The sequence below is a fragment of the Trachypithecus francoisi genome, unplaced genomic scaffold, assembly GCF_009764315.1.
Source record: "Trachypithecus francoisi isolate TF-2019V2 unplaced genomic scaffold, Tfra_2.0 Lachesis_group10, whole genome shotgun sequence".
Lineage (NCBI taxonomy): Eukaryota > Metazoa > Chordata > Mammalia > Primates > Cercopithecidae > Trachypithecus > Trachypithecus francoisi.
Window position 1 is genome coordinate 2893650 of NW_022681455.1, and position 23897 is coordinate 2917546.

The 23897-nt window shown below is 43.9% G+C and overlaps 1 protein-coding gene across 3 annotated transcripts in view; it reads left to right on the forward strand.

The window, feature by feature from the left end:
- The window catches only part of RIPK1 (receptor interacting serine/threonine kinase 1), a 46598-nt gene extending 26233 nt beyond the window's left edge, over positions 1–20365 (forward strand). For all 3 annotated transcript variants that reach the window (XM_033216071.1, XM_033216069.1, XM_033216070.1), the window contains exons 8-11: positions 9572–9662; positions 10831–11400; positions 16736–16888; positions 19285–20365. In XM_033216071.1, coding sequence (XP_033071962.1) covers positions 9572–9662; positions 10831–11400; positions 16736–16888; positions 19285–19571 — 1101 coding nt within the window. In that variant the 3' untranslated portion in view covers positions 19572–20365. The remainder of the gene's footprint in view (positions 1–9571; positions 9663–10830; positions 11401–16735; positions 16889–19284) is intronic.
- The last annotated feature ends 3532 nt before the right edge of the window (positions 20366–23897 follow it).

A 23897-nucleotide genomic window follows, 5' to 3' on the forward strand; every position in this document is an offset into this window, starting at 1 on the left:
GTACTCAGCAACAGATGGCAGTAGCATCTGCCCAAGACTGAAGCAAGGAGGTGGTGTCTGGGGTGAGAAGGGCATGACAAGCCCCCGTTAGGGACCAATCAACCAAGAGGAATGGAGACCACCCTGCCCCGCCCCCGCCGACTCTGGAATCAAGCTACTGCCATACGTCTTCCAGCAACGTACCCCCATCATCATGAACAGGAGGCTACTGCAAATGAAACAGGCAAACAGATTTTAAAATATAATTTAGAAAAAAGATTGGAGTCAGCTAAGATAAACTCCAAGGCAAAAAACCATTCCCTCAAACAATCAGGAATATTTCATAATGATAAAAGGCCCAATGCATCTGGAAAGTATAACCACTTTAAATGTGAATCTACGGTCAATAACATGACCTCAAAGTCAACACAGCAAAAAGTGACAGAACTCAAAGAAAAACAGACAAATCCACAATTACAACTGAAGTTTTTTTTTTTTTTGAGACGGAGTCTCGCTCTGTCCCCGAGGCCGGAGTGCAGTGGCGTGATCTCGGCTCACTGCAAGCTCCGCCTCCCAGCTTCACGCCATTCTCCTGCCTCAGCCTCCCGAGTAGCTGGGACTACAGGCGCCCGCCACCTCGCCCGGCTAATTTTTTGTATTTTCAGTAGAGACGGGGTTCACCGTGTTAGCCAGGATGGTCTCCATCTCCTGACCTCGTGCTCTGCCCGCCTCGGCCTCCCAAAGTGCTGGGATTACAGGCGTGAGCCACTGCGCCCGGCCTACAACTGAAGATTTTAATATACATCTCTCTTCAGTTGATAGAACAAGCAAACAAAAATCAGTAAGGCTATAGAAGATGTGAAGAACGTGACTAACACACTTGACCTAATGGAAACATACGATACGCTGTACGTAATAACTGCAGAGTATCTACTGTAAAGGCTTTTCAAGAACATACAGAGCGTGTTCAAAACCTGACCCTGTGTCTCAATTTAAAAGGATTGTAATCATAAAAATGTCCTCTGACTATATTTCAGTTATGCCCAAAATTAATTTTGAAAAGGTAACTGGAAAATCTTACGTGGTTAGAAGTAAAGAAATATACTTTTAAATATCCCTTGGGTCAAAAAAAATAAATCACAATGGTATTTAGAAAATATTTTTCACTGAAGGCTAACAAAACAACTACATATTAAAATTATAAAATGCACTTTGCAAAGGAGTACTTAATATAACCTTAAATAAATAAATATTATATATATTATGTGAAGAAAGGCTGAAAATTAATTAGCCAAACATCTGAAGAAGATAGTAAAATAAACCTAGAGAAAAAAGAAGTAAATAATAAGGAAAAGAGCATAAATTAATGATGCAGAAAGTAACTAATAGAGGATCAAAAAAATCCAAATATTGGTTATTTGAAAGGCTAATAAAATAGACTAATTAAGACTGATAGATCCAGGTGTGAGGTAATCCCAGTTACTCGGGAGGCTAGGGTGAGAGGATCTTGTTTGAGGCCAGGAGTTTGAGACCAGCCTAGGCCACATAGTGAGACCCCATCTCTAAGAAAATAAAATAAAAAATTAATAAGACATGGTGGCATGTGCCAGTTGTCCCAGGAAGGCTGAGATGGGAGGACTGCTTGAGCCCAAGAGTTTGAGGCTGGAGTAAGCTATGATCATGCCACTGCCCTCCAACCTGGGTGACAGAGTGAGACCCTACTTCTAAGAAAAAAAAAAGAAAGACTTATAAAAAAGGAGACAAGATAGAAATCCATGAATAAGGAGGAATCAAAATAGGTCCTGCAGACATCAAATGGTATTTAAGAGAATATTATGAACAACTTTTTGTTAATTATTTTAAAATTTAGATAAAATAGACCAATGTCTTTAAAAAGTACAATTTAGCAAAGGTAACTCAAATAGAGATAGAAACTTTGAGTATTCCTGTAACTATTAAAAGAAGCAGTGATAAAAAAAATCTTCCTCTAGAGAAAATCCCACAGAGAGCTTCATCAATGACTTCTACCAAATATTCAATGAAGAAATTATGTCAATCTTCTACAGTTTTCTGTAGATAATAGAGAAGACAGAACTCTCCAGAGTCACGTTGTATAAGCATAACCTTGATTCCCAAAACTGGAAAATAAGGTACAAGAAAGGAAAATTAGAGACCAATCTTGTTTAACAGTATAGGTGCAAAAGTTCTAAATAAAATACTATAAACAAACTGAATTCATCAAAGAACAAAAGCAAAATTGGGTTTCTTCCCAGAATGCAAAGTTAGTTTAACTTTATGAAAATCTGTCATGATAATTATTACATTGTCTTATTAAAGGAGGAAAAGATGTGTCTTTTCAATAGATGCAGAAAAATCTGTTAATAAAACATAATAGTTATTTATGATTAAAAATACTAGCAAGTCAGAGAAGAAATTCCTTTTCTGATAATAAGGTATCTTGAAACGACCAGAAGTTTTGTGCTTATTTTAACAAAATGTTAACAGACTTTGTTTTGGTTTGGTTTTTTTGAGGCAAGGTCTTACTGTGTTGCCCAGGCTGGAGTGCAGTGGCGCGATCACGGCTCACTGCATCCTCGACCTCCCAGGCTGAAGGGGTCCTTTCACCTCAGCTTCCTGAGTAGCGGGGACCACAGGCATGCACCACCATGCCTGGATAACTTTTGTATTGTTTGTGGAGACAGGATTTTGCCATGTTGCCCAGGCTGGTCTCAAACTCACGAGCTCAAGCCATCTGCCCTCTTCAGCTTCCCAAAGTGCTGGAATGACAAGGCGTGCGCCACTGTGCCCAGCCCACCTTTCTTTGAAATGGTATGCAAGACCAAGCTACTTGCCACCCCCATTTCTGGTCAGCCTGGTACGGGAGGTCTTAGCTATTTCAGTAGAGCAAGAAAAAGAAAGAAGAGATATAGGATTGGAAAAGAAGAAACAAAACTGTTCATAGGTTACAGGATGTGTACATCGAAAATTCAAAAGTATCTTTTAAATTAATACGTTTATCTAGTTATAAAAATCAATATATAAAAATAAGTCTTACAAAAGGTATGTAGTAACTCTGAAAGTATAACCTTAATTGAGAGACATAAAACAAGACCTAAATAAGTGAAGAAATACACCATTTACTTTGTGATGTGAAAGTCACCATAGTATGAAGATGTCAGCTCTTCCCAAATGGATCTATGGAATCAATGCCATCCCAACCAATATCTCAAGTTTTTTATTTTTTTATTCTTTATTTTTTTTTTGAGACAGAATTTTGCTATCTCCCAGACTGGAGTGTAGTGGCGCTATCTCGGCTCACTGCAAGCTCCACCTCCTGGGTTCACACCATTCTCCTGCCTCAGCCTCCTGAGTAGCTGCTGGGACTACAGGTGCCCGCCGCCATGCCTGGCTAATTTTTTTTTTTTTTTTTTTTGTATTTTTTAATAGAAATGGGGTTTCACCATGTTAGCCAAGATGGTCTCAATCTCCTGACTTCATGATCTACCCGCCTTGTCCTCCCAGAGTGTTGGGATTACAGGCGTGAGGTACTGTGCCCAGTCAAGTTTTTTGTTTTTTGTTTTTTGTTTTTTGAGACAGAGTCTTGCTTTGTTGCCCAAGCTGGAGTTCAGAGGCGCAATCTCAGCTCACTGCCACCTCTGCTTCCTGAATTCAAGCGATTCTCCTACCTCAGCCTCCCGAGTAGCTGGGATTAAAAGCGTGCGCCACCATACCTGGCTAATTTTTTTATTTTTAGTAGACATGGGGTTTCACCATGTTGGCCAGGCTGGTCTTGAACTCCTGGCCTCAAATGATCCACTTGCCTCGGCCTCCCAAAGGGCTGGGATTACAGGTGTGAGCTACCACACCAGGCCTGTATCTCAACCTTTTAGTTTTGTGTGTATGGAAAGTGGGTGTGAGGAGTGGAACTTGACAAACCCACTCTGAAATCCATATGAAAAGGTAAAGAAGAGAGTAAGAACAGCCAAAATGCCCTTGAGGAAGGACAAGACTAGTAGTGAAGGGCTTGCCTTATCAGATTCTTCTCAAGAATTATAAAGCTATATTAAAAAGACAGTGGTATTGGTGTGGGGTGGACAGATACTGTTGGAATGGAGTTGAAAACCATGGATTTACACATACCTAGAAACTTGATTTTGACAGAGATGGCACTGTAGAGCAGTGGGGAAATGACAGTCTTTTCAATAAATGGTGCTGAGACAACCGGGTATCCGCATGGTACAAAAATGAAATTGGGCTTCTACCTTACACCATACCAAAAAATCAGCTCCAGGTTGATTACTGACAGAAATGTGAAAGATAAAATCATAAAGCTATTGGAAAATATAGGAGAATTTCTTCATATCCTCAGGATGGGGAATCCTCAACAGTACACAAAAGCATTAGTTGTAGTGGTAAGAATTGATTTTTAAAAATGAATTTGTAAATGAATTCATTGTAAAATTCTATAAATTTAGGTACATTTATTTTATACATTTATAAATTTATAAAATGTTTAAATTAATTTATAAATTCATTTAAAAACTTTTATTCATCAAAATGAACTATTAAGAGAATGGAAGCTGGGCATGGTGGCTCATGCCTGTAATCCCAGCACTTTGGGAGGCTGAGGTAGGAGGATCACTTGAGGCCAGGAGTTCGAGACTAGCCTGGGCAACATAGTGAGACCTCCTCTTTACAAATAATAATTAAGAAATTAGGGCCGGGTACAGTGGCTCAAGCCTGTAATCCCAGCACTTTGGGAGGCCGAGGCAGGCAGATCACGAGATCAGGAGATTGAGACCATCCTGGCTAACACGGTGAAACCCTGTCTCTACTAAAAATACAAAACATTAGCCAGGCGTGGTGGTGCGCGCCTGTAGTCCCAGCTACTCGGAGGCTGAGGCAGGAGAATGGGTGAACCCGGGAGGCGGAGCTTGCAGTGAGCCGAGATCGAGTCCCTGCACTCCAGCCTGGGCGACAAAGCGAGACTCCGTCTCAAAAAAAGGAAAAAAAGAAATTAGCTGGGCATGGTGGTGTGCACCTGTGGTCCCAGCTACTCAGGAGGCTGAGATGAGAGGACTGCTTGGGTCCGGGAGGCCGCGCCATTGTGCTCCAGCCTGGGTTATGGAACGAGACCCCCATCTCCAATACATAAATAAATAAGCAGACAAGTCACAGAAGGGGAGAAGTGCAACACACACATAACTGACCAAGCACTTGAATACATAAAATCCAGAGAAATTTTATAAATCAGAAAGGAAAAGATACGCAACCCAGTTAAAACAGGGATGAAATAGTTGAATGGGCCTTCACCAAAGAGAATAAATATACCAAAAACACGCACAACTTTACTAGTAATTAGAGAAATGCAAATTAAAACCACAATAAGATAATATTATGTGTCTAAACATTGGCAAACATGGCAAGGCTTTTCTAAATGACATGAAATAAATCCAAATAAACAGTGAAATGTGTTGATGGATGGAAAGACTTGACGTACTAAAGCTGCCTATTCTCCCCAACGTCATTTATAAAAGGAGTGCAATCCTAATTAAAAGCACAACCAAATTCTTTATGGAATTCAACAAGCTGACTCTTAAGTTTGTGTGAAAGAAAAAATGTACAAAGATAGCTAAGAAAATTCTGAAGAAGGAGATCAGAACAGTGTAGACTACAGCAAGGATAATCAAGTAGATTAATAGAAAAGGTGAGTCTTTGCAGGTTGGGTTTTCCAGAAGCAGCCACTGAGTTGGAGATTGGGGTGCAAGGAAGGAGTGGGAAGCAGGAATGAACAGAGGAAGTCGAGGGCATCGAAGCCTGACAGAGAGCTCTGGCAGCAGGAGCGCTGAGCAAATGCCCCTCAGGCTTATCCCACGTCAGACTGAAATGGCCAAGGCTTTATCTCCTTGCCTTTCTCAATCACTGGCTCAGAAGGGGAGTACCTGGGGCAAAGAAGTTCACAGCTGCAGGCTGTGTGTTCACTCAGCTCCTTGCAACAGGGCAGCAAATCCCTCCTTGCGGGGGAATCTGACAGGCCCATCACTGTGTCTACCACAAAGTCCAAAATCAATCCATGTTATTCTAAGCTACACACAAAATTCGCAAAGTATAAAGAAAAAGATTATTGTATATGACCTCATGAAAATGGAAAGGGAGTTGAAAAGGAGAAATTGTGTTTAGCAAAGGATTAATATCCAGAATATTTAATAGAATGCCTACAAATTAAAAACAAAAATAGGCTGGGCACAGTGGCTCACGCCTGTAATCCCAGCACTTTGGGAGGCCAAGGCGGCCGGATCACAAGGTCAGGAGATCGAGACCATCCTGGCCAACATGGTGAAACCCTGTCTCTACTAAAAATACAAAAATTAGCCAGGCATGGTGGTGGGAGCCTGTAGTCCCAGCTACTTGGGAGGCTGAGGCAGAAGAATAGTGTGAACCCAGGAGGCGGAGCTTGCAGTGAGCCGAGATCACGCCACTGTACTCCAGCCTGGGCAACAGAGCGAGACTCAGTCTCAAACAAACAAAAAAATAATTCAAAAGAAAGATAATAGACAAAGAACACAGACAATTCAAAAAAGAAACTGAACAACATACTTCAGAAAAGATATTTGGCCTTGCCAACAAAGAAAGGCAAAATGAACCTGTTACAGTTTTTCATCCATTAGATTGAAATTTTCGAAAGATTGGCGATACAATGTGTTGGTGAAAATGCAGAATAACAAGCAGTCTTCTGCAGTACTGGTAAGAGTGTAAACTGGAGAAGTTCATTAGAAGGTGAGGCATCCACCAAACTCCACAAGCCCATAAGTTTTGTTGCAATTCTACTCTCAGTAATCTGTACCACTCACATGGACACTCAAAGATGTAGCTTCCGTTCTTTGCACCTTAGTTTATAAGAGTGAAAAATTAGAAACAACTCAAATGCCCAAAAGTAAATGCCCTAAATTATGATTCATCTAATAGCCATTTAAGAGAAATACTAATAGCCATTTAAGAGAAAGAGGTGGCAACTAACATGTAATGATATAGAAAGATCTTCAAGATTAGCTGTTAGTGAAAAAATAAGTCACATAACAATACTTACAGTGTGGTCCTTTTAATGTTAAAAAAAATATGTGTATACATATATATATATATATTGGCCGGGTGCAGTGGCTAATGCCTGTAATTCCAGCACTATGGGAGGCCGAGGTGGGCGGATCACTTGAGGTCAGGAGTTGGAGACCAGCTGGCCAACATGGCAAAACCCTGTCTGTACTAATAATACAAAAAAACTGGCCAGGTGTGGTGGTGCATACCCGTAATCCCAGCTACTCAGGAGGCTGAGGCATGAGAATTGCTGAACCCGGGAGGTGGAGGTTGCAGTGAGCCAAGATCGTGCCACTACACTCCACCCTGGGCGACAGAGTGAAACTGTGTCTCAAAAAAAATAAAATATATAAATATATACACACACACACACATATATACATACACATATACACACACACATATATATAGTATATTTCTGGAATGTGTGTGCAAATTCCTAGAGAGAGAAGAAGAGTGATATGCACCACACTCTGGATAAGGCTTACTTCAGGGGAATGGAAGAGTAGGTGCTCAAGGAATGTTTGGGTGTTATTCTGTGTGATTCTGCATTGTTTGAATCTTTGGGGTTTTTTTTTGTTGTTTTTTGTTTTTTGAGACAGTCTCACTCTGTCACTCAGGCTGGAGTGCAGTGGCACAATCTGGGCTCACTACAACCTCCACCTACCGGTTCAGGTGATTCTTGTGCCTCAGCCTCCCGAATAGCTGGGATTACAGGCGTGTGCCACTACGCCCAGCTAATTTTTTTGTATTTTTAGTAGACATGGGGGTTTCACCATGTTAGCCAGGCTGGTCTCCAACTCCTAACCTCAGGTGATCTGCCTGCCTTGGCCTCCCAAAGTGCTGGGATTACAGGCGTGAGCCACCATGCCTGGCCATGTTTAACTTTTAAGAACTGTTAAATTATTTTACACAGTAGCTACCCCATTTTATATTCCTCACCAGCAATGCACAAGGATTCTAATTTCTCCACCATCTTACCAACACTATTTATCATTTTTGTATTACAGTCACTATAAAGAGTATGAAAGTGTACCTCATGGTGGTTTTGACTTGCATTTCCCTATGACTAATGATGTTGAGCATCTTTTCATGGCTTATTGGCCATTTGTATATTTTCTATGGAGAAACCGCTATTCAAGTTCTTTGCCCATTTTTGAATTGGGTTGTTGGTTTTTTGTTGTTGAGTTGTAGGATTTTTTTTTTAATGTTCTGGATTTCTTTTTTTTTTTTTTTTTTTTTGAGACGGAGTCTTGCTCTGTCGCCGGGGCTGGAGTGCAGTGGCCGGATCTCAGCTCACTGCAAGCTCCGCCTCCCGGGTTCACGCCATTCTCCTGCCTCAGCCTCCCGAGTAGCTGGGACTACAGACGCCCGCCACCTCGCCCGGCTAGTTTTTTGTATTTTTTAGTAGAGACGGGGTTTCACCGTGTTCGCCAGGATGGTCTCGATCTCCTGACCTCGTGATCCGCCCGCCTCGGCCTCCCAAAGTGCTGGGATTACAGGCTTGAGCCACCGCGCCCGGCCAATGTTCTGGATTTCATCCATTATCAGATATATATGGTTTGCTATTTTTCCCCATTATTTTATTTATTTTATTATTATTATTTTTTGAGACAGAGTCTCACTATGTCGCCACCCAGGCTGGAGTGCAGTGGCGGAATGGTGGCTCACTGCAGCCTCTGCCTCCCAGGTTCGAGATACTCCTGCCTCAGCCTCCTGAGTAGCTGGAACTACAGGCACACACCACCACACCTGGCTAGTTTTTGTAGTTTTAGTAGATACAAGGTTTCACCATGTTGGCCTGGCTGGTCTCGAACTCCTGACCTCATGTGATACACCCACCTTGGCCTCCCAAAGTATTTTTTCCTTATTCTGTGGGTTATCTTTTTACTCTCTTCATAGTATCCTTTGATGCACAGAGCTTTAATTCTGATGTATTTTTACTTTTTACTTTTGTTTGTGCTTTTGTGTCATAACCAAGAAATCGCTGCCAAGTCCAATGTCATGAAGCTTTTTACTTGTTTTCTTCTAAGAATTTTTGTGGCATTAGCCCTTAAATCAAGTCTTTGATCCATTTTGAGTTTTTATATGGTATGAAATAAGGGTCCAACTTCATTATTTCATATGTGTATATTCAGTTTTCACCATCGAATGGTCTTGGCAACCTTGTCAAAAATCAATTGGCTGTTTATGGGAGGGTTTATTCCTGGGGTTTCCATTCTGCCCCACTGGCATATGTGCCTGTCTTTATGCCAGTACGACACTGCTTTGAATACTGTAGGTTTGTAGTAAGTTTTGAAATCAGGAACTGTGAGTCCTCCAACCTTGTTCTTTTTAAAGATCATTTTGGCTATTTGGGAAAAACATTAATGAAAAAAAATTACTATTTGTAAGATCTATGTGAAATTTCTACCTTCTGAAAATATGAATTCTCATTTATAATTTTCTGGGACTCAATATTTTCTGCTGTTAAAGTGTGTATTTATGCTCTTAATTATAGAAAGAGTATTCAAACCAAAATGCAGTTGTGAAGAGAATGCAGTCTCTCCAGCTTGATTGTGTGGCAGTGCCTCCGAGCAGGTCAAATTCAGGTAAGTCACACTGTGCTCAAAATCCATTCATTTATGTGTTTGGTTACTCATTCACTCCACTCTAAAATGCTACTCAGGACCACATGGGAAACAGAAGAAACTATAAAAGTGAACACCTGCCTTAAAGGAATTTATAATATTCGAGAGTCAAATTACATGTATTTGAAATATGAAGTAACAGTGTGCTCACCAGTCATAGTGTTCTGAACAAAAGGCCTAACATATCTGATGGGGAGAAGTGACGATTCAGAAGAAGGTGGGGGACATATGTGAGAGCAAAGTCCCTGAGGAGGTCGGAGTGACTTAGAGCCAGACTACAAGCAGAGAGGCTTATCTCAGGTCAAGTAGGAATACTTTTTTCACTGTAACAAAAGGGATGGCAGAGTATAGGATACTGAAGCCACTTAGCTACCTGATGTGTGGCTAATTACTTAACCTCTTCTAAACTTCACCCATCAAATCATAATAATTGCTCCTCCTCTCATAGGGCTCTTCAAGAATGAAAGAATTCATGGGACGTGCTTAGGACAGAGCTGCTGCAGTTTTTTTTTTTTTTTTTTTGAGACGGAGTCCCTCTGTCACCCTGGCTGGAGTACAGTGGCATGGTCTTGGCTCACTACAACCTCTGTTTTTCAGGTTCAAGCGATTCTTCTGCCTCAGCCTCCCAAGCAGCTGGGATTACAGGCATGCACCATCATGCCTGGCTAATTTTTGTATTTTCAGTAGAAACGGGGTTTCGCCATGTTGGCCAGGCTGGTCTCGAACTTCTGACCTCAGGTGATCCGCCCGCCTCGGCCTCCCAAAGTGCTGGAATTACAGGCGTGAGCCACTGCGCCCAGTTGCAGATCTTATTTTTCACCTGAATCACTCCAAGGAGACAACTACCTTCTCTGCTCCAAACCAAGTCCCTTTTTTCCTTGATCATCCCTGCAACAGCCGCTTTTCTCTTGCTTGCTATAATTTTCCTAGTACTCTCTCACTGCCAGCGAGGAGCTCCTATTATTTGTAAAGCTTGTGGGAAGAGGACCATCTCCTAAATGCTTTGGACTGGTCTCTTACTTGTTTTCTGTGCATCCCTCTGAGATACAGATTCATGATGGTGCTCAGATTTTATTTTACTTTTTAATGTTTCACAAAACCCATTCTAATGTTGATCATTTCTTCTCAGCCACAGAACAGCCTGGTTCACTGCACAGTTCCCAGGGACTTGGGATGGGTCCTGTGGAGGAGTCCTGGTTTGCCCCCTCCCTGGAGCACCAGCAAGAAGAGAATGAACCCAGTCTGCAGAGTAAACTCCAAGAGGAAGCCAACTACCATCTCTATGGCAGCCGCATGGACAGGCCGATGAAACAGCAGCCCAGACAGAATGTGGCTTACAACAGAGAAGAGGAAAGGAGACGAAGGGTCTCCCATGACCCTTTTGCACAGCAAAGACCTTATGAGAATTTTCAGAATACAGAGGTAAAAGGCACCGCTTATTCTAGTGCAACCAGTCATGGTAATGCAGTGCACCAGCCCTCAGGGCTTACCAGCCAACCTCAAGTGCCATATCGGAACAATGTATTATATAGCTCCCATGGCTTTGGAACAAGACCACTGGATCCAGGAACAGCAGATCCCAGAGTTTGGTATGGGCTGCTTCCAAGTCCTATGTCTAGTCTGCATAAAATCCCAGTGCCTGAGACCAACTATGTGGGAAACACACCCACGATGCCATTCACCTCCTTGCCACTGACAGGTAAATGGGTCTTTGATAGTCACAATCTTGTCTTTGTTTATTTTTCGGAAAATAAAGCAACCAACCAGCTCTATTGTAGATTGTGGGTTGTGATGGGGACAGAGGGTATCGTCCGCTGCCAGATGCAAGTTGCCACTGTGGAATGGACTCCGCCAGGCCACTTGGTCTGGGAGTGTTTCATCTGGGGCTAGGATTCATCACAGATGTCCGCAAGCATCGGGAGGTCCTTGTGACTGGCAGGCGTCTTTGACTCTAATCTGGAGTGCATAGTAGTCCTATTTCACCCAGTCTCCGATAAATGGGACGTTATCTGCTTATTTGCTTTTACCTTGCTTGCTGTTTTTTGAAGGTAAGAAATCAGTTTTGGATATTTTTGTTTCTTATATAGTTCAAAGACTACCATTAGTGATGAAAAATTTTCTTTTAACTCCCATATATCTATCAGGTGAAGTAAAAGGTATGTGATAGTAGTGACTGGCAGTCTAGAATAGAAGTGATTTAATGTAATATCCAGCATTTTTATCAAATAATACTCACCAACATCACCTTAACCACCTGGACGGCATCTACCAGTGATACCCACAAGTGTCCTGGAGATCCTGAAATCAACTCAGGTACAGGAAGCTTTGAGAACCACAGAGCTTAGTTACAGTTTCTTTCAAAACACCAAATTCTCCAAAAACATCCTTTGCAAACATCCTCGATTTTTTCCATAGGTTTTATTTTTTTTTTTTTTTTTTTTTTTTTTTGAGACGGAGTCTCGCTCTGCCGCTCAGGCTGGAGTGCTGTGGCCAGATCTCAGCTCACTGCAAGCTCCGCCTCCTGGGTTCACGCCATTCTCCTGCCTCAGCCTCCCGAGTAGCTGGGACTACAGGTGCCCGCCACCTCGCCCTGCTAATTTTTTTGTATTTTTTAGTAGAGACGGGGTTTCACCGTGTTAGCCAGGATGGTCTCGATCTCCTGACCTCGTGATCCGCCCGTCTCGGCCTCCCAAAGTGCTGGGATTACAGGCTTGAGCCACCGCGCCCGGCCATAGGTTTTATTATAAGATCTGCAGAATGCAAATTACTAGATTAGACATTGGGCAGTATCCAAGTCATGTATAATCCTATGAGCAGAATGTCCTTTTGTTTCCTTCATGTCTGGGGATAAAATTTTTCATTAGTATTTCCGTATCATTTTATTCATTCATGATTAAGTCAAGAAAAATTTCAGCTGGGGCCATGGTTGGCCAGGCCTGGTGGCTCATGCCTGTAATCCCAGCACTTTGGGAGGCCAAGGTGGGTGGATCACTTGAGGCCAGGAGTTCGAGACCAGCCTGGCTAACATGGTGACACCCTGTCTCTACTAAATAATACAGAAATTGGCCGGGCATGGTGGCGCATGCCTTTAGCCCCAGCTACTAGGGAGGGTGAGGCAGGAAAATCACTTGAACCCTGGAGACAGATGTTACAGTGAGCTGAGCTATGCCACTGCACTCCAGCCTGGGAAACAGAGTGAGATTGTGTCTCAGACAAAAAAAAAAAAAAAAAAATTCTGTAATCCCAGCACTTTGGGAGGCTGAGGCAGGCAGATCATGAGGTCAGGAGATTGAGACTATCCTGGCTAACACAGTGAAACCCCGTATCTACTAAAAATACAAAAAAAAAAAAAAATAGCGGGGCATAGTGGTACACGCCTGTAATCCCAGCTACTTGGGAGGGTGAGGCAGGAGAATCACTTGAACCTGGGAGGCAGAAGTTGCAGTGAGCCGAGATCACACCACTGCACTCCAGCCTGGGTGACAGAGCGAGACTCCATCTCAAAAAAAGAAAAGAAAAAAGAAAAAAAAAAAAAATTCCAAAGCACTTCCACTTTGTGCCATGCAGTTCTCCAGGCACTGGAGCTATAACTGAGCACAGCCTGAGTCCCTTCCCTCATACAGTTTAAATCCTCGTGGACGGAAGGCAGACCCTAAACCAATATTTAATGTGTCATTTTTTATCTTCTTTCGACATGAGCAACCCAAATACACTAGTTTAGTGCCAAAATCTCTTTCTGTTTTCACTCTTGCTCTGGTTCCTGGTTCTGCCAGTGACAGATGTACAGGGATCCAGCTTCTTCAGGATTCTGAGATGCTTTCAGTGGGGAAGGGGCACTTGGATCTATAATAAATAATAGAAATTTCTGTGTTTCTGCTCCCAAAGATGATCCTGCCAAGTATTGAGGTAGTAAATGAACACGCTGAGTTTCTCCTTGCAAATTTAAATGTCTTCTGCTTGCTTTTGTTATCAGAATGTCCTAACTCTGTACCAAAATGTGAGTTTTCTAATTTGCCATACCATAGAAGAAGGGTGTGTGTATCCAGTAAGTACAAAAGGAAAATAAATGTCTTCCTCTCAGTGAAAGAGCTCCTAGACCCACTGTTTTCATTCACTGTGCTGCTTGAAGTGAGGTTAGAAAAGGAAAGCTCGGGCCGGGCGCGGTGGCTCAAGCCTGTAATCCCAGCACTTTGGGAGGCCGAGATGGGCGGATCACGAGGTCAGGAGATCGAGACCATCCTGGCTAACATGGTGAAACCCCGTCTCTACTAAAAAATACAGAAAACTAGCCAGGCGAGGTGGCGGGCGTCTGTAGTCCCAGCTACTTGGGAGGCTGAGGCAGGAGAATGGCATGAACCCGGGAGGTGGAGCTTGCAGTGAGCTGAGATCCAGCCACTGCACTCCAGCCTGGGCGACAGAGTGAGACTCCGTCTCAAAAAAAAAAAAAAAAAGAAAAGGAAAGCTCACTGGGCTAGGGGTCAGGAGACCCAAGTCGAGTCCTGCGTGTGCCAGTCACCACAGTGGGTGACTTTGCTTTGGGAAAGTCGTTTGCCTCTCCAGAGTTCATTCTCCTCAATTATAAATGAAAATGTTACAACTGAAAATTTATACATTGTAAGCTCTAGTATGTTTCTAATATTGCATTAGTTTCTCTATTTCATAACTTTCATGGTTTTTCCAGTGGCCAGATTTGGGCAGAAAGCACTGATTCAAGAAAACAAATCTCCAAGTAGAGAGGTGCAGGGTAAACCTCCATGTAAGCCCGTGGTGAGCGCAGACTGTGAGTGACAAACACAGTGTCAGTATAAGCTGGAGGTGGTGGTCCAGGAGGATTAAACAGGGTAAGGCAGCTTAGCACTGTGCCTGACGATGCACAGAATAAGTGCTCAGTAAATGGTAGCTCTGTTATTAGCACTGTTATTCTCACTGTTAACAAGAACACCTAGACAGCCTTGAGTGCTGGAAGGCACCTCAGAGACTGTCACAGGGGTTCCTTGCTAGGATTCCAAGGACCCCAGTTTCAGCAGCTTCACGAACACCCAGAACTACATACAGATGGTGTGTGTGTGCACATCCTATATTTCTTACACCTTTCTGTAGAGAGGGTCCCCAGTTTCCTTGGCTTCCTCAGAGAAAATGCAACAAATGAGCATGGTGCCTGGTCCAGAGGGCGGCCTACCTTAGGGTCAGGTGTGCTGACGGAGGCACCTAGAGCTGCTATTCATTTCCCTCCTCAGAACTGTCTTCTCGACCACCTTCTCTCTCCTACACGGATATGCTAAGTGCTCTTTAGGGACAGTACCGACCTCACTTGACAAATTCAGCTCAGCATGAATGTCACTGAGCCCATGCCCTGTACCAGTCCCAGGCTAGCGAGTGTAAGGAATACAAAAACAAGTGGGTTTGGTCGTTGCCCTCTCGGGACTCACATTCTAGTGGAGAAGTCAGACAGACCCAGCTCAGATACAGAGCGGCCCAGGGCAGAGTGCCGAGTCTAGGATTACAGTGCAGGCTCACGGAAGGAGGGGGAATTTGTGCTGGGCCTGTGTCAGAAAATCACAGATAGGGAGAAACACGTCAGAAGGTCAACAGTCCAGGCAGAAGCAGGAGCACCATGTCAGCAGATCAGTGGGAAATCTGGTGGGACTGGAGTCTCTGGAGTGGAGCGAGGGCGGAGACAGTGAAAGGAAGATCAGAGACAGAGGGTAGGGCAGAGCTGTGGCTAGCTCCTGAATACTGAACCTGAGAGATTTGAGTTTATCAGGTAAAGGAGGAGGACCCTTCACAGATGTTCAGAGTCGTGGGATAGTGCTGGGAAGTGTGGCTGAGCTGTGCTGTGCTGTTCATCCACCTCTGTTTTCTGACGTAGCCACATTTTTTTATGGTAAAATTCAAAAACATAAAACATACCATTTTAACCATTTTTACAGTGGCATTACCTAACATTCACGTTGTTTTGCAACCATCACCACCATCTATCTACGTAACTGTTTTGATCTTGCAAAACTAAAATTCTGTATCCATTAAACACCAACTCCCCAGCTCCCCTCCTAGCCCCTGACAATCACCATTCTACTCTCCGTTTCTGTGACTCTGACTATTCTAGGTACCTCATATGAGTGGAATCGTGCAGCATTTGTCTTTGTGGCTGGCTTCATTCACTTAGGAAATGTCCTCAAGGTTCATGCATGTTGTAGCATGTGATGTGATTCCGTTCCTTTTCAAGGCTGACTGTTCCATTGTGTGGCTAGGCCACAGTTGGGTTATCCACTCATCTGCTCATGGGTGCTTGGCTTACTTCCACCTTTCGGCTATTGTGAATAACACTGCAATGAACAATGGGTAGAAATATTTCTTAGAACCTGTTTTAGTTCTTTGGGGTATATACTCAGAAATGGAATTGCTGGATCATATGGTAATTCTATCTTTAATTTTTTTGAAGAATCACGATAGCTCTTTTTTTTTTCTTTTGAGACAGAATCTCGCTCTGTCGCCAGGCTGGGATGCAGTGGCACAATCTCAGCTCGGCTCACTGGGTTCAAGTGATTCTCCTGCTTCAGCCTCCTGAGTAGCTGGGATTACAGGCACCCACCACCGTGCCTGGCTAATTTTTGTATTTTTAGTAGAGATGGGGTTTCACCATGTTGGCCAGGCTGGTCTTGAACTCCTGACCTCAGGTGATCCACATCGGCCTCCCAAAGTGCTGGGATTACAGGCGTGAGCCACTGCGCCTGGCCCACTATACTGTTTATAGCAGTGGCTGCACCATTTCACATTCCCACCAGCAGTGCACAGGGGCTTCATTTTCTCCACATCTTTGTCAATATGTGTTATTTCTATCTTTTTTTTTTTTAATTGTAGGCATCCTAATGGGTATGAGGTGGTTTAGCCAGATTTTAAAGAAGAAAAGTTTAAATGGTGGCATAGGATAATTAACTTAATGTTTGGGGTCAAGCCCTGCTTATTTGCCATGCTGTACTTTTTCTCTTGCTTTTGATCTAGAATTACTTACCTGTGTGTTTCTCTTTATTCAGATGAATCTATAAAATATGCCATATACAATAGCACTGGCATTCAGATTGGAGCCTACAATTATATGGAGGTTGGTGGGACGAGTTCATCACTACTAAACAGCACAAATACGAACTTGAAAGAAGAGCCAGCTTCCAAGTACCAAGCTATCTTTGGTAAGACACCCTGGAGGGACCCATGTCTAGCAACCTTGAACTTTCTTACTTGTGAGAAGGACATAGTGGAATCTTAAAATTTCTCTGATAATTCTTCTTGAAAGTTTTCTCATGTTACTTCTGCAAAACATCTTTGTAATTTCCATATAATTCCTTTGTTATTTATTTATTTATTTATTTTCTGAGACAGAGTCTCGCTCTGTCGCCCAGGCTGGAGTGCAGTGGCATGATCTCGGCTCACTGCAAACTCTGCCTCCCAGGTTCACGCCATTCTCCTGCCTCAGCCTCCCGAGAAGCTGGGACTACAGGCGCCTGCCACCACGCCCGGCTAATTTTTTTTGTATTTTTAGTAGAAACAGGATTTCACCATGTTCGCCAAGATGGTCTCGATCTCCTGACCTCGTGATCTGCCCGCCTCAGCCTCCCAAATTGCTGGGATTACAGGCATGAGCCACCACGCCCGGGCAATTTATTTGTTTTTAATATGGAGATAATCACAGTATTTATGGATTTGTTGTGAAAATTAAATGAGTTGGTATGTATAAAAAGCTTAGAACACTGCCTGACACATAGTAAGTTCTATAAAAAGTGTTAAACTTTCATCATTAGCATCATCAGTATTACTGCTCGGACCTGGAAGAAATAGCTGTGTCAGGCCCTCATCAAAGGAGATCCTGTAAAAGATAGAAGACTGTGCCCTCCACAGCACTTCTGTAATAAAATCAAGAGGACTATCTCTTACAGGGTTCTACTGTGCAGGCCCATAATGCTAATCCCAAAGTACAGTCTGGAAAAAGTCATGATGCCAAAACAACTTCATTAAGAACCCAGCTTTCTAATTAACCATGGGATTGGCTATTTTTTTTTTTTTTTTTTCTGTAAAGGAACCAGTAGTAAATGTTAGGCCCTGCTGGCTTTGAGGTCTCTCTTGGAACTACTCAACTCTCTTATTGTAGTGCAAAAGCAACCATAGACAATACATATGTGAATGAGCACGGCTGTGTTCCAATAAAAGTTTATTTACAAATGCTGGCAGGGAGCCAGATGTGGCCCACAGGCCATAGTTTGCCAACCCCTGGTCTAACCCATTTGAAGGACAGCTTTTAAATACCTAGAACAGAACTTCTGAATGGTCAAGGGCACCTGTGAGAATCGAATGAAATGCAGGATCTACCCCCTATAGAAATATTGACAGAATTTGGAAAGTATCTTGGGAAGTTCTGGGACTGCTGACAACCGAGTGGTGGCAATACAAGCCACGTTATGGAGGGCTGAGGAAGGAAGAGAGGTTGAAAGGAAAAATGAAATATTTTCTTCCTTATGTTCTGTTTAATGAGGTAGTGTGGGGATTAAGGAATTATTTTTGTTGTAGTTGTTTTACATTTTTGTTTCCTTTTATTATTTTTACGAAGGGCTAAGGGAAAGAACCAGGAGAAGGAGAGAGGTTATGGCTATTTGAGAAGAGGCAATGTCAGTTGGCGGTGGGGTGGGGTAAAGGAGGGGAAGGGTCCAGAAACAGACCTGAAGAGTAGTTACCTAATCGCTTGAAGGACAAGGAAGGCATTGTAACTGAATGGGTTCACACCTGCCGGACAATTCCTTGATTAAGAGGAAAGTGAACTGTTGGGTGGGGGTGGTGGTCAGGAGTTGAGTGGCTTTCACTGTGGCCAGATGTAAGTGGAAAATGTCTAAAAGGAACAAAAATGGTGGTTTTTCCCTTTACATCCAGGAAGGTCTAATACCAACAGGGTCACGGGCTAAGATTGACTAGAACACCCAACCTCGTAGCCACATGGGGTTTTGTTCACAGAGCCATCAGCTGTGGCTCAGGGATGTGTCTACTAGGAGGAGGAATGCCTTATTCTTTTTTATTTGTTTTGTTTTTGAGACAACATCCTGCTCTGTGGCCCAGGCTGAAGTACAGTGGCACAATCATGGCTCACTGCAGCCTTGAACTCCTGGGTTCAAGTGATCCTCCTGTCTCAGCCTCCTGAGTAACTGAGGAGTAACTGAGTACAGGCATGTGCCACCATACCCAGCTAATTAAAAAAAAATTTTTTTTGATAGAGACAGGGTCTTGCTATGTTGCCCAGGGCTGGTCTAGAACTCCTGGGTTCAAATGATCTTCCTGCCTTGGCCTCCCAAAGTGTTGGGTTATAGGCATGAGCCACCATGCCAGGCCAGGAATGCCCTATTCTAATTCACATAAAGACTCCATGTGGGCTAGCAGGCATGTGAAATGTCTGCCAGTGCATCAACAGCTATAGAACTAAGAAGTTATTCTTTTCCCTGTCGTCTGGTACTCTTCGTTTCACTTGGGTTTTTTAGCAGTTCAGGAAGCTGGAATGTTTGAATGGGCTTTAGCTTGATACCTTCTTCTCTTTCCCATTTGGCAGATAATACCGCTAGTCTGACCGATAAACACCTGGACCCAATCAGGGAAAATCTGGGAAAGCACTGGAAAAACTGTGCCCGTAAACTGGGCTTCACACAGTCTCAGATTGATGAAATTGACCATGACTATGAGCGAGATGGACTAAAAGAAAAGGTTTACCAGATGCTCCAAAAGTGGGTGATGAGGGAAGGCATTAAGGGAGCCACAGTGGGGAAGCTGGCCCAGGCGCTCCACCAGTGTGCCAGGATCGACCTTCTGAACTACTTGATTTACGTCAGCCAGAACTAACCCTGGATGGGCTATGGCAGCTGAAGCAGACTCCTCACTCAGTGCATAACCCCAGAAAAGTTGGCTGCCTCAGAGCATTCAGAATTCTGTCCTCACTGATGGAAGTTCTGTGTCTGCAGAAATTGTTTCCTGTATTTCATAGCCGGGGAATGGGGAAAGAAGTCTGCAGCAAAGGGGTTGCCCAGGCCCGTCTCAAACTTCTGGACTCAAGTGATCCTCCTGCCTCGGCCCCTCACAGTGCTGGCCTATCAGGCATGAGCCACTGCACCCAGCCAACAATCCACTCTGAGGAAAGCGTAAGCAGGAAGACCTCTTAATGGCGTGGCACCAATCAAAAAATGACTCCTAATTGGGTTTGGAAAGGGAGAGAAGTGATGTCTGAGGAAGGTCAGTTTCTTTCAGCTTATGGCATTTGTTTGGACGAACGGAGGCAAGATGGCGCAGTTCCGGGTTCTTCACCATCAACTTTTCCCGCCGGGAAAGACACAGGTCGACTGTGCAGGTGCAACCCGACCTCCCACGGAGAAAAACCGGAACCCGCCTAGCCACGCCTACCACCCCGCCCCTTACCCGCCTATGTCCCGCCCACTCCCGGGCCCAGGACATAAAAGCCGCTCCTGGCGGGCGTGCTGCGCGAACTTCCTCAGCCCCCGCTCCTGTCGGGACTGCTTTAGGAACCTCCTCCGAGAGCCCCACCAGGTGACTCCCCAGTCTCCGGCAGGGGAGACCGACGGACCTCACCCCTCCCCCACAAAGCTGGCTGACCAAAAAATAAATTTGCAGTTTTGCTCCTAGCCTTGCCTGCTGGCTGGTCCTTTAATACTCGCCCTGGTTTCCTAGAAAGCAAATCGGTTTCCTAGAAAGCAAATCAGCATTTCCTAGAGTTTTGCTGAAGCAAGAAGAAAAACTCAGAGAACATAAAATCAACTTTTAAAATTGTGTGCTCTCTTCTTCATGTAGGCTCCTGTTATAAAAAAAAAAGTACAGTAAAATTCTAAGCCCTGTTCGGAGACTTTTTGAATCACAACTGCAGCTCATTGCCACGTTAGAGTCTGTTAACATGGATATCAAATACTGTATCAGTCACTATAGGCTCTAAGAATCACATGCAGTCTTCACTCCATTAAATTATCGATTATTTTTAAAATTAATTGAATTTATATTCAGTTTTCAAATTAACCGAACAGATTTAAAGGGGTACCAAGGAGGGGAGAAACATCAGATTTCCCAGACAGTTGTTGCAAGGAATTACTACTAACTGTGACTACAGCAGAAATTCTTGATTGACTTTTAAAGTTACTTCCTGGCATTCTGGTACTTTCACCCAGCCTGGGCGCCCTGGAAAGGGAACAGGAAATGCTGATCTCTACCCCTGGGTGAGAGCAGAACCTCAGGGCTGACACTGTTGAGTGGCTTCCTCGGTTTACTCTGTACTGTGAAAGTATTTTCATATTTTTTCTGTGTGCCAGAGTGAAAAAGAACAACTCCTGACTGTGGGAATTGTGCCTGTAGCACCCAACCTTTCAAAGTCCACCTGAAGCTTGGGGGTGGATGAAAGAACTAGAATAGTTCAGAAGACTGAAGCTGGACGGGCCGCTCAGCGTCTCCACTGGCATTTTGCTAAACAGGGAAGGCCGTGTGCTTAGCTCTCCCCAGAGGGAGGACGAGAAGGGTGTGGTGATGGTCAGTCTGGCTGTCGGAACGGACTCTGGTGTCTTGGGCTGATAACAGTGTTGTTGATTCTGACTGTGAACCCCCTCAACTCTAGCAGACACATACACGCCCCTGAAACAGGGCTGCAGAGCAAGCTATCAGCCTTGGCACTGTCAGCGTCTCGGGCTGGGTAATTCTCTGTTGTGGGGACTGTCTTGTGCCTTGTAGGATGTCTGGCAGCATCCCTGCCCCTACCTACGAGATGCCAGGGGCACTGTTCTCCTCCTGTCCCTACCCCAGTTGTGACAACAATGTCTCTAAACATTGTCAAATGGTCCTAGGAAAGGAGAAAATTGCCCCAGTTGAGAAGAGCACTGCTGTAAAGTAATGAGCCTCAGCTCTCCTGTCCACACCTGTCCGGTTACTACTTGGCCGCCACGCAGCCTTGGATCCTACAGCCCAAAAGGGAAAATGGAGGGAGGGTCCAGGCTTTGCTGGAGGGGCCTGGGTGAGTTCTGTTTGCTCCTTGTACCACCATCCAAATGGTGTTCTCAAATCTCTTAAGAGTCCAAAGAGGCTGAATAATTAATATTGAAAGGCAAAAGGGCAAGGCATTTTTTAACACACTTTTTAAAATTTTATACCGCAACTACAGGCTACTGAAGTGACGTGTGTGTCACTGGGACAGATGGGGGTTCTCCATGGTGCCTCTGCCACGGAGGCTGCCTTTCCTGAGCATAATCCCCTTTTACCCTCCTACTGCCTAGCAGGAGACAGGATGCTGATGGTGAGAAGAACACCTCCCTGCCAGTGCCTTGTAGCCCTCAGGATGAGAGGCCTGCAGCAGCACTGCTGTCCCTGCACCTGGCTCTGGCGCCTTCCCTTCACCCCCACTCTCTCAGCACCATGGTGAGAAGAACCAGGTTTGCCTGTGAGGAGTTACGTACAAGGCCCAAGCTCCACAAGAACACTGCTGTTAATGGGCAGAGCCAAGGAAGCAGGATGACACAGAGCGGCAAAGGAGAACCGAGACTGTCGGTTTGCAAACAGACATTCACACGCTAGGTTATTACTGGTAATTGAGACCTACTTCCAACTCCCACAGTCCTGCTTGGTGGACTTTCCACTTGTTGCTACAATCATCATCTTTGCTTTGGGTCATGTGAAGTTAGGGTTTCAGGAATAAAATGTTTAATCACAAAATGTTTTAGGCAGTATTTTGAGGTACATTTTAAAGTGGTATTTATGAAAGAAAAAGCGTTTTCTAACTATAATAAAGGCATAAATAAAAACAGGAGTGTACATCTTCGAGATCTTAGAAGCAGCTGATTTCAGAGAAATCACTGAAAGGTTAATGCTACTACAGTGATTTTTACAATATGTAATAATCCAAGTATACGACCAGGTATCGTGGCTCATGCTGGTAATCCCAGCACTTTGGGAGGCCAAGCTGGGAGGATTGTTTGGGGCCATGAGTTCGAGACCAGCATAGATAACATAGCAAGACCCTATTTCCACAAAAACATAAAAAAGAAAAAAAATTAGCCAGGTGTGGTGGTATATGCCTGTAGGCCTAGCTTCTTGGGAGGCTAAGGTGGGTGGATCACTTGAGCCCAGGAGTTTGAGGCTGTGGGGAGCTGTGGTCACACCATGTCTCCATCATCATCATCACCATCATCATCCAAGAATAGAGTCCTGAAACTGAGAGCTCAAAACTCCCCTCTGCCACTTTTCAGCTCCCAGGGCTTGCTTCCTAACCTTTCGCCATCATTATCCATGTATAGAGTCCTGAAATTGAGCAGCTCAAAATTACTTTTCAGCTGTGTCACCCAGAGCTTGCTTCCTAACCTTTCTTAGCCTCAGATGCCTCATCTATAAATGGGGAGTGCAATAGCACAAAAGGCTGATGTGAAGATTAAAGAAATATGCATCATAAGATGCCTGGCACAAAAATGGCAGTTTTTTAAACTGCACAATCTTGCTATATATAAAGAACTGGTTGTCAGGTATGTTACTTAAAAATAGTGACACCAGGCTGGGCGCGGTGGCTCACACCTGTAATCCCACTTTGGGAGGCTGAGGCGGGTGGATCACTTGAGGTCAGGAGTTCGAGACCAGCCTGGCCAACATGGCAAAACCTCATCTGTACTAAAATGACAAAAATTAGCCAGGCATGGTGGCAGGTGCTTGTAATCCCAGCTACTTGGGAGGCTGAGGCAGGAGAATCGCTTGAACCCAGGAGGCAGAGGTTGCAATGAGCTGAGATCACACCATTGCACTCCAGCCTGGGCAACAAGAGCGAAACTCCATCTCAAAAAAAAAAAATAGTGACACCAATAACCTAAAAACTCCGTGCTACTGTTTTGCTTAGCACGAGGGTAACTGGTGTTGAAACTGTCCAGACAGCTATTTTTATAATTTCTGAGATGAAACCCCAATCAACATATCAGGAAAAAAGGAAATACCTCACCAAAGATTGCTGAAAGTCAAATGATACTACATTCCACTCAAACATTATATATGTCTCTTTCCTTTTATTCAGGAATTAATGTGATAGATTTATGTTGAGAGTAGAATATGAAAACTTTTGCATAGTCTGTATTTAGGCCAAAACTGCCTTTACTACTCAAGAAACTCCAAAGGGCCAGTGAGGACACTGCAGGTGGCAGACAT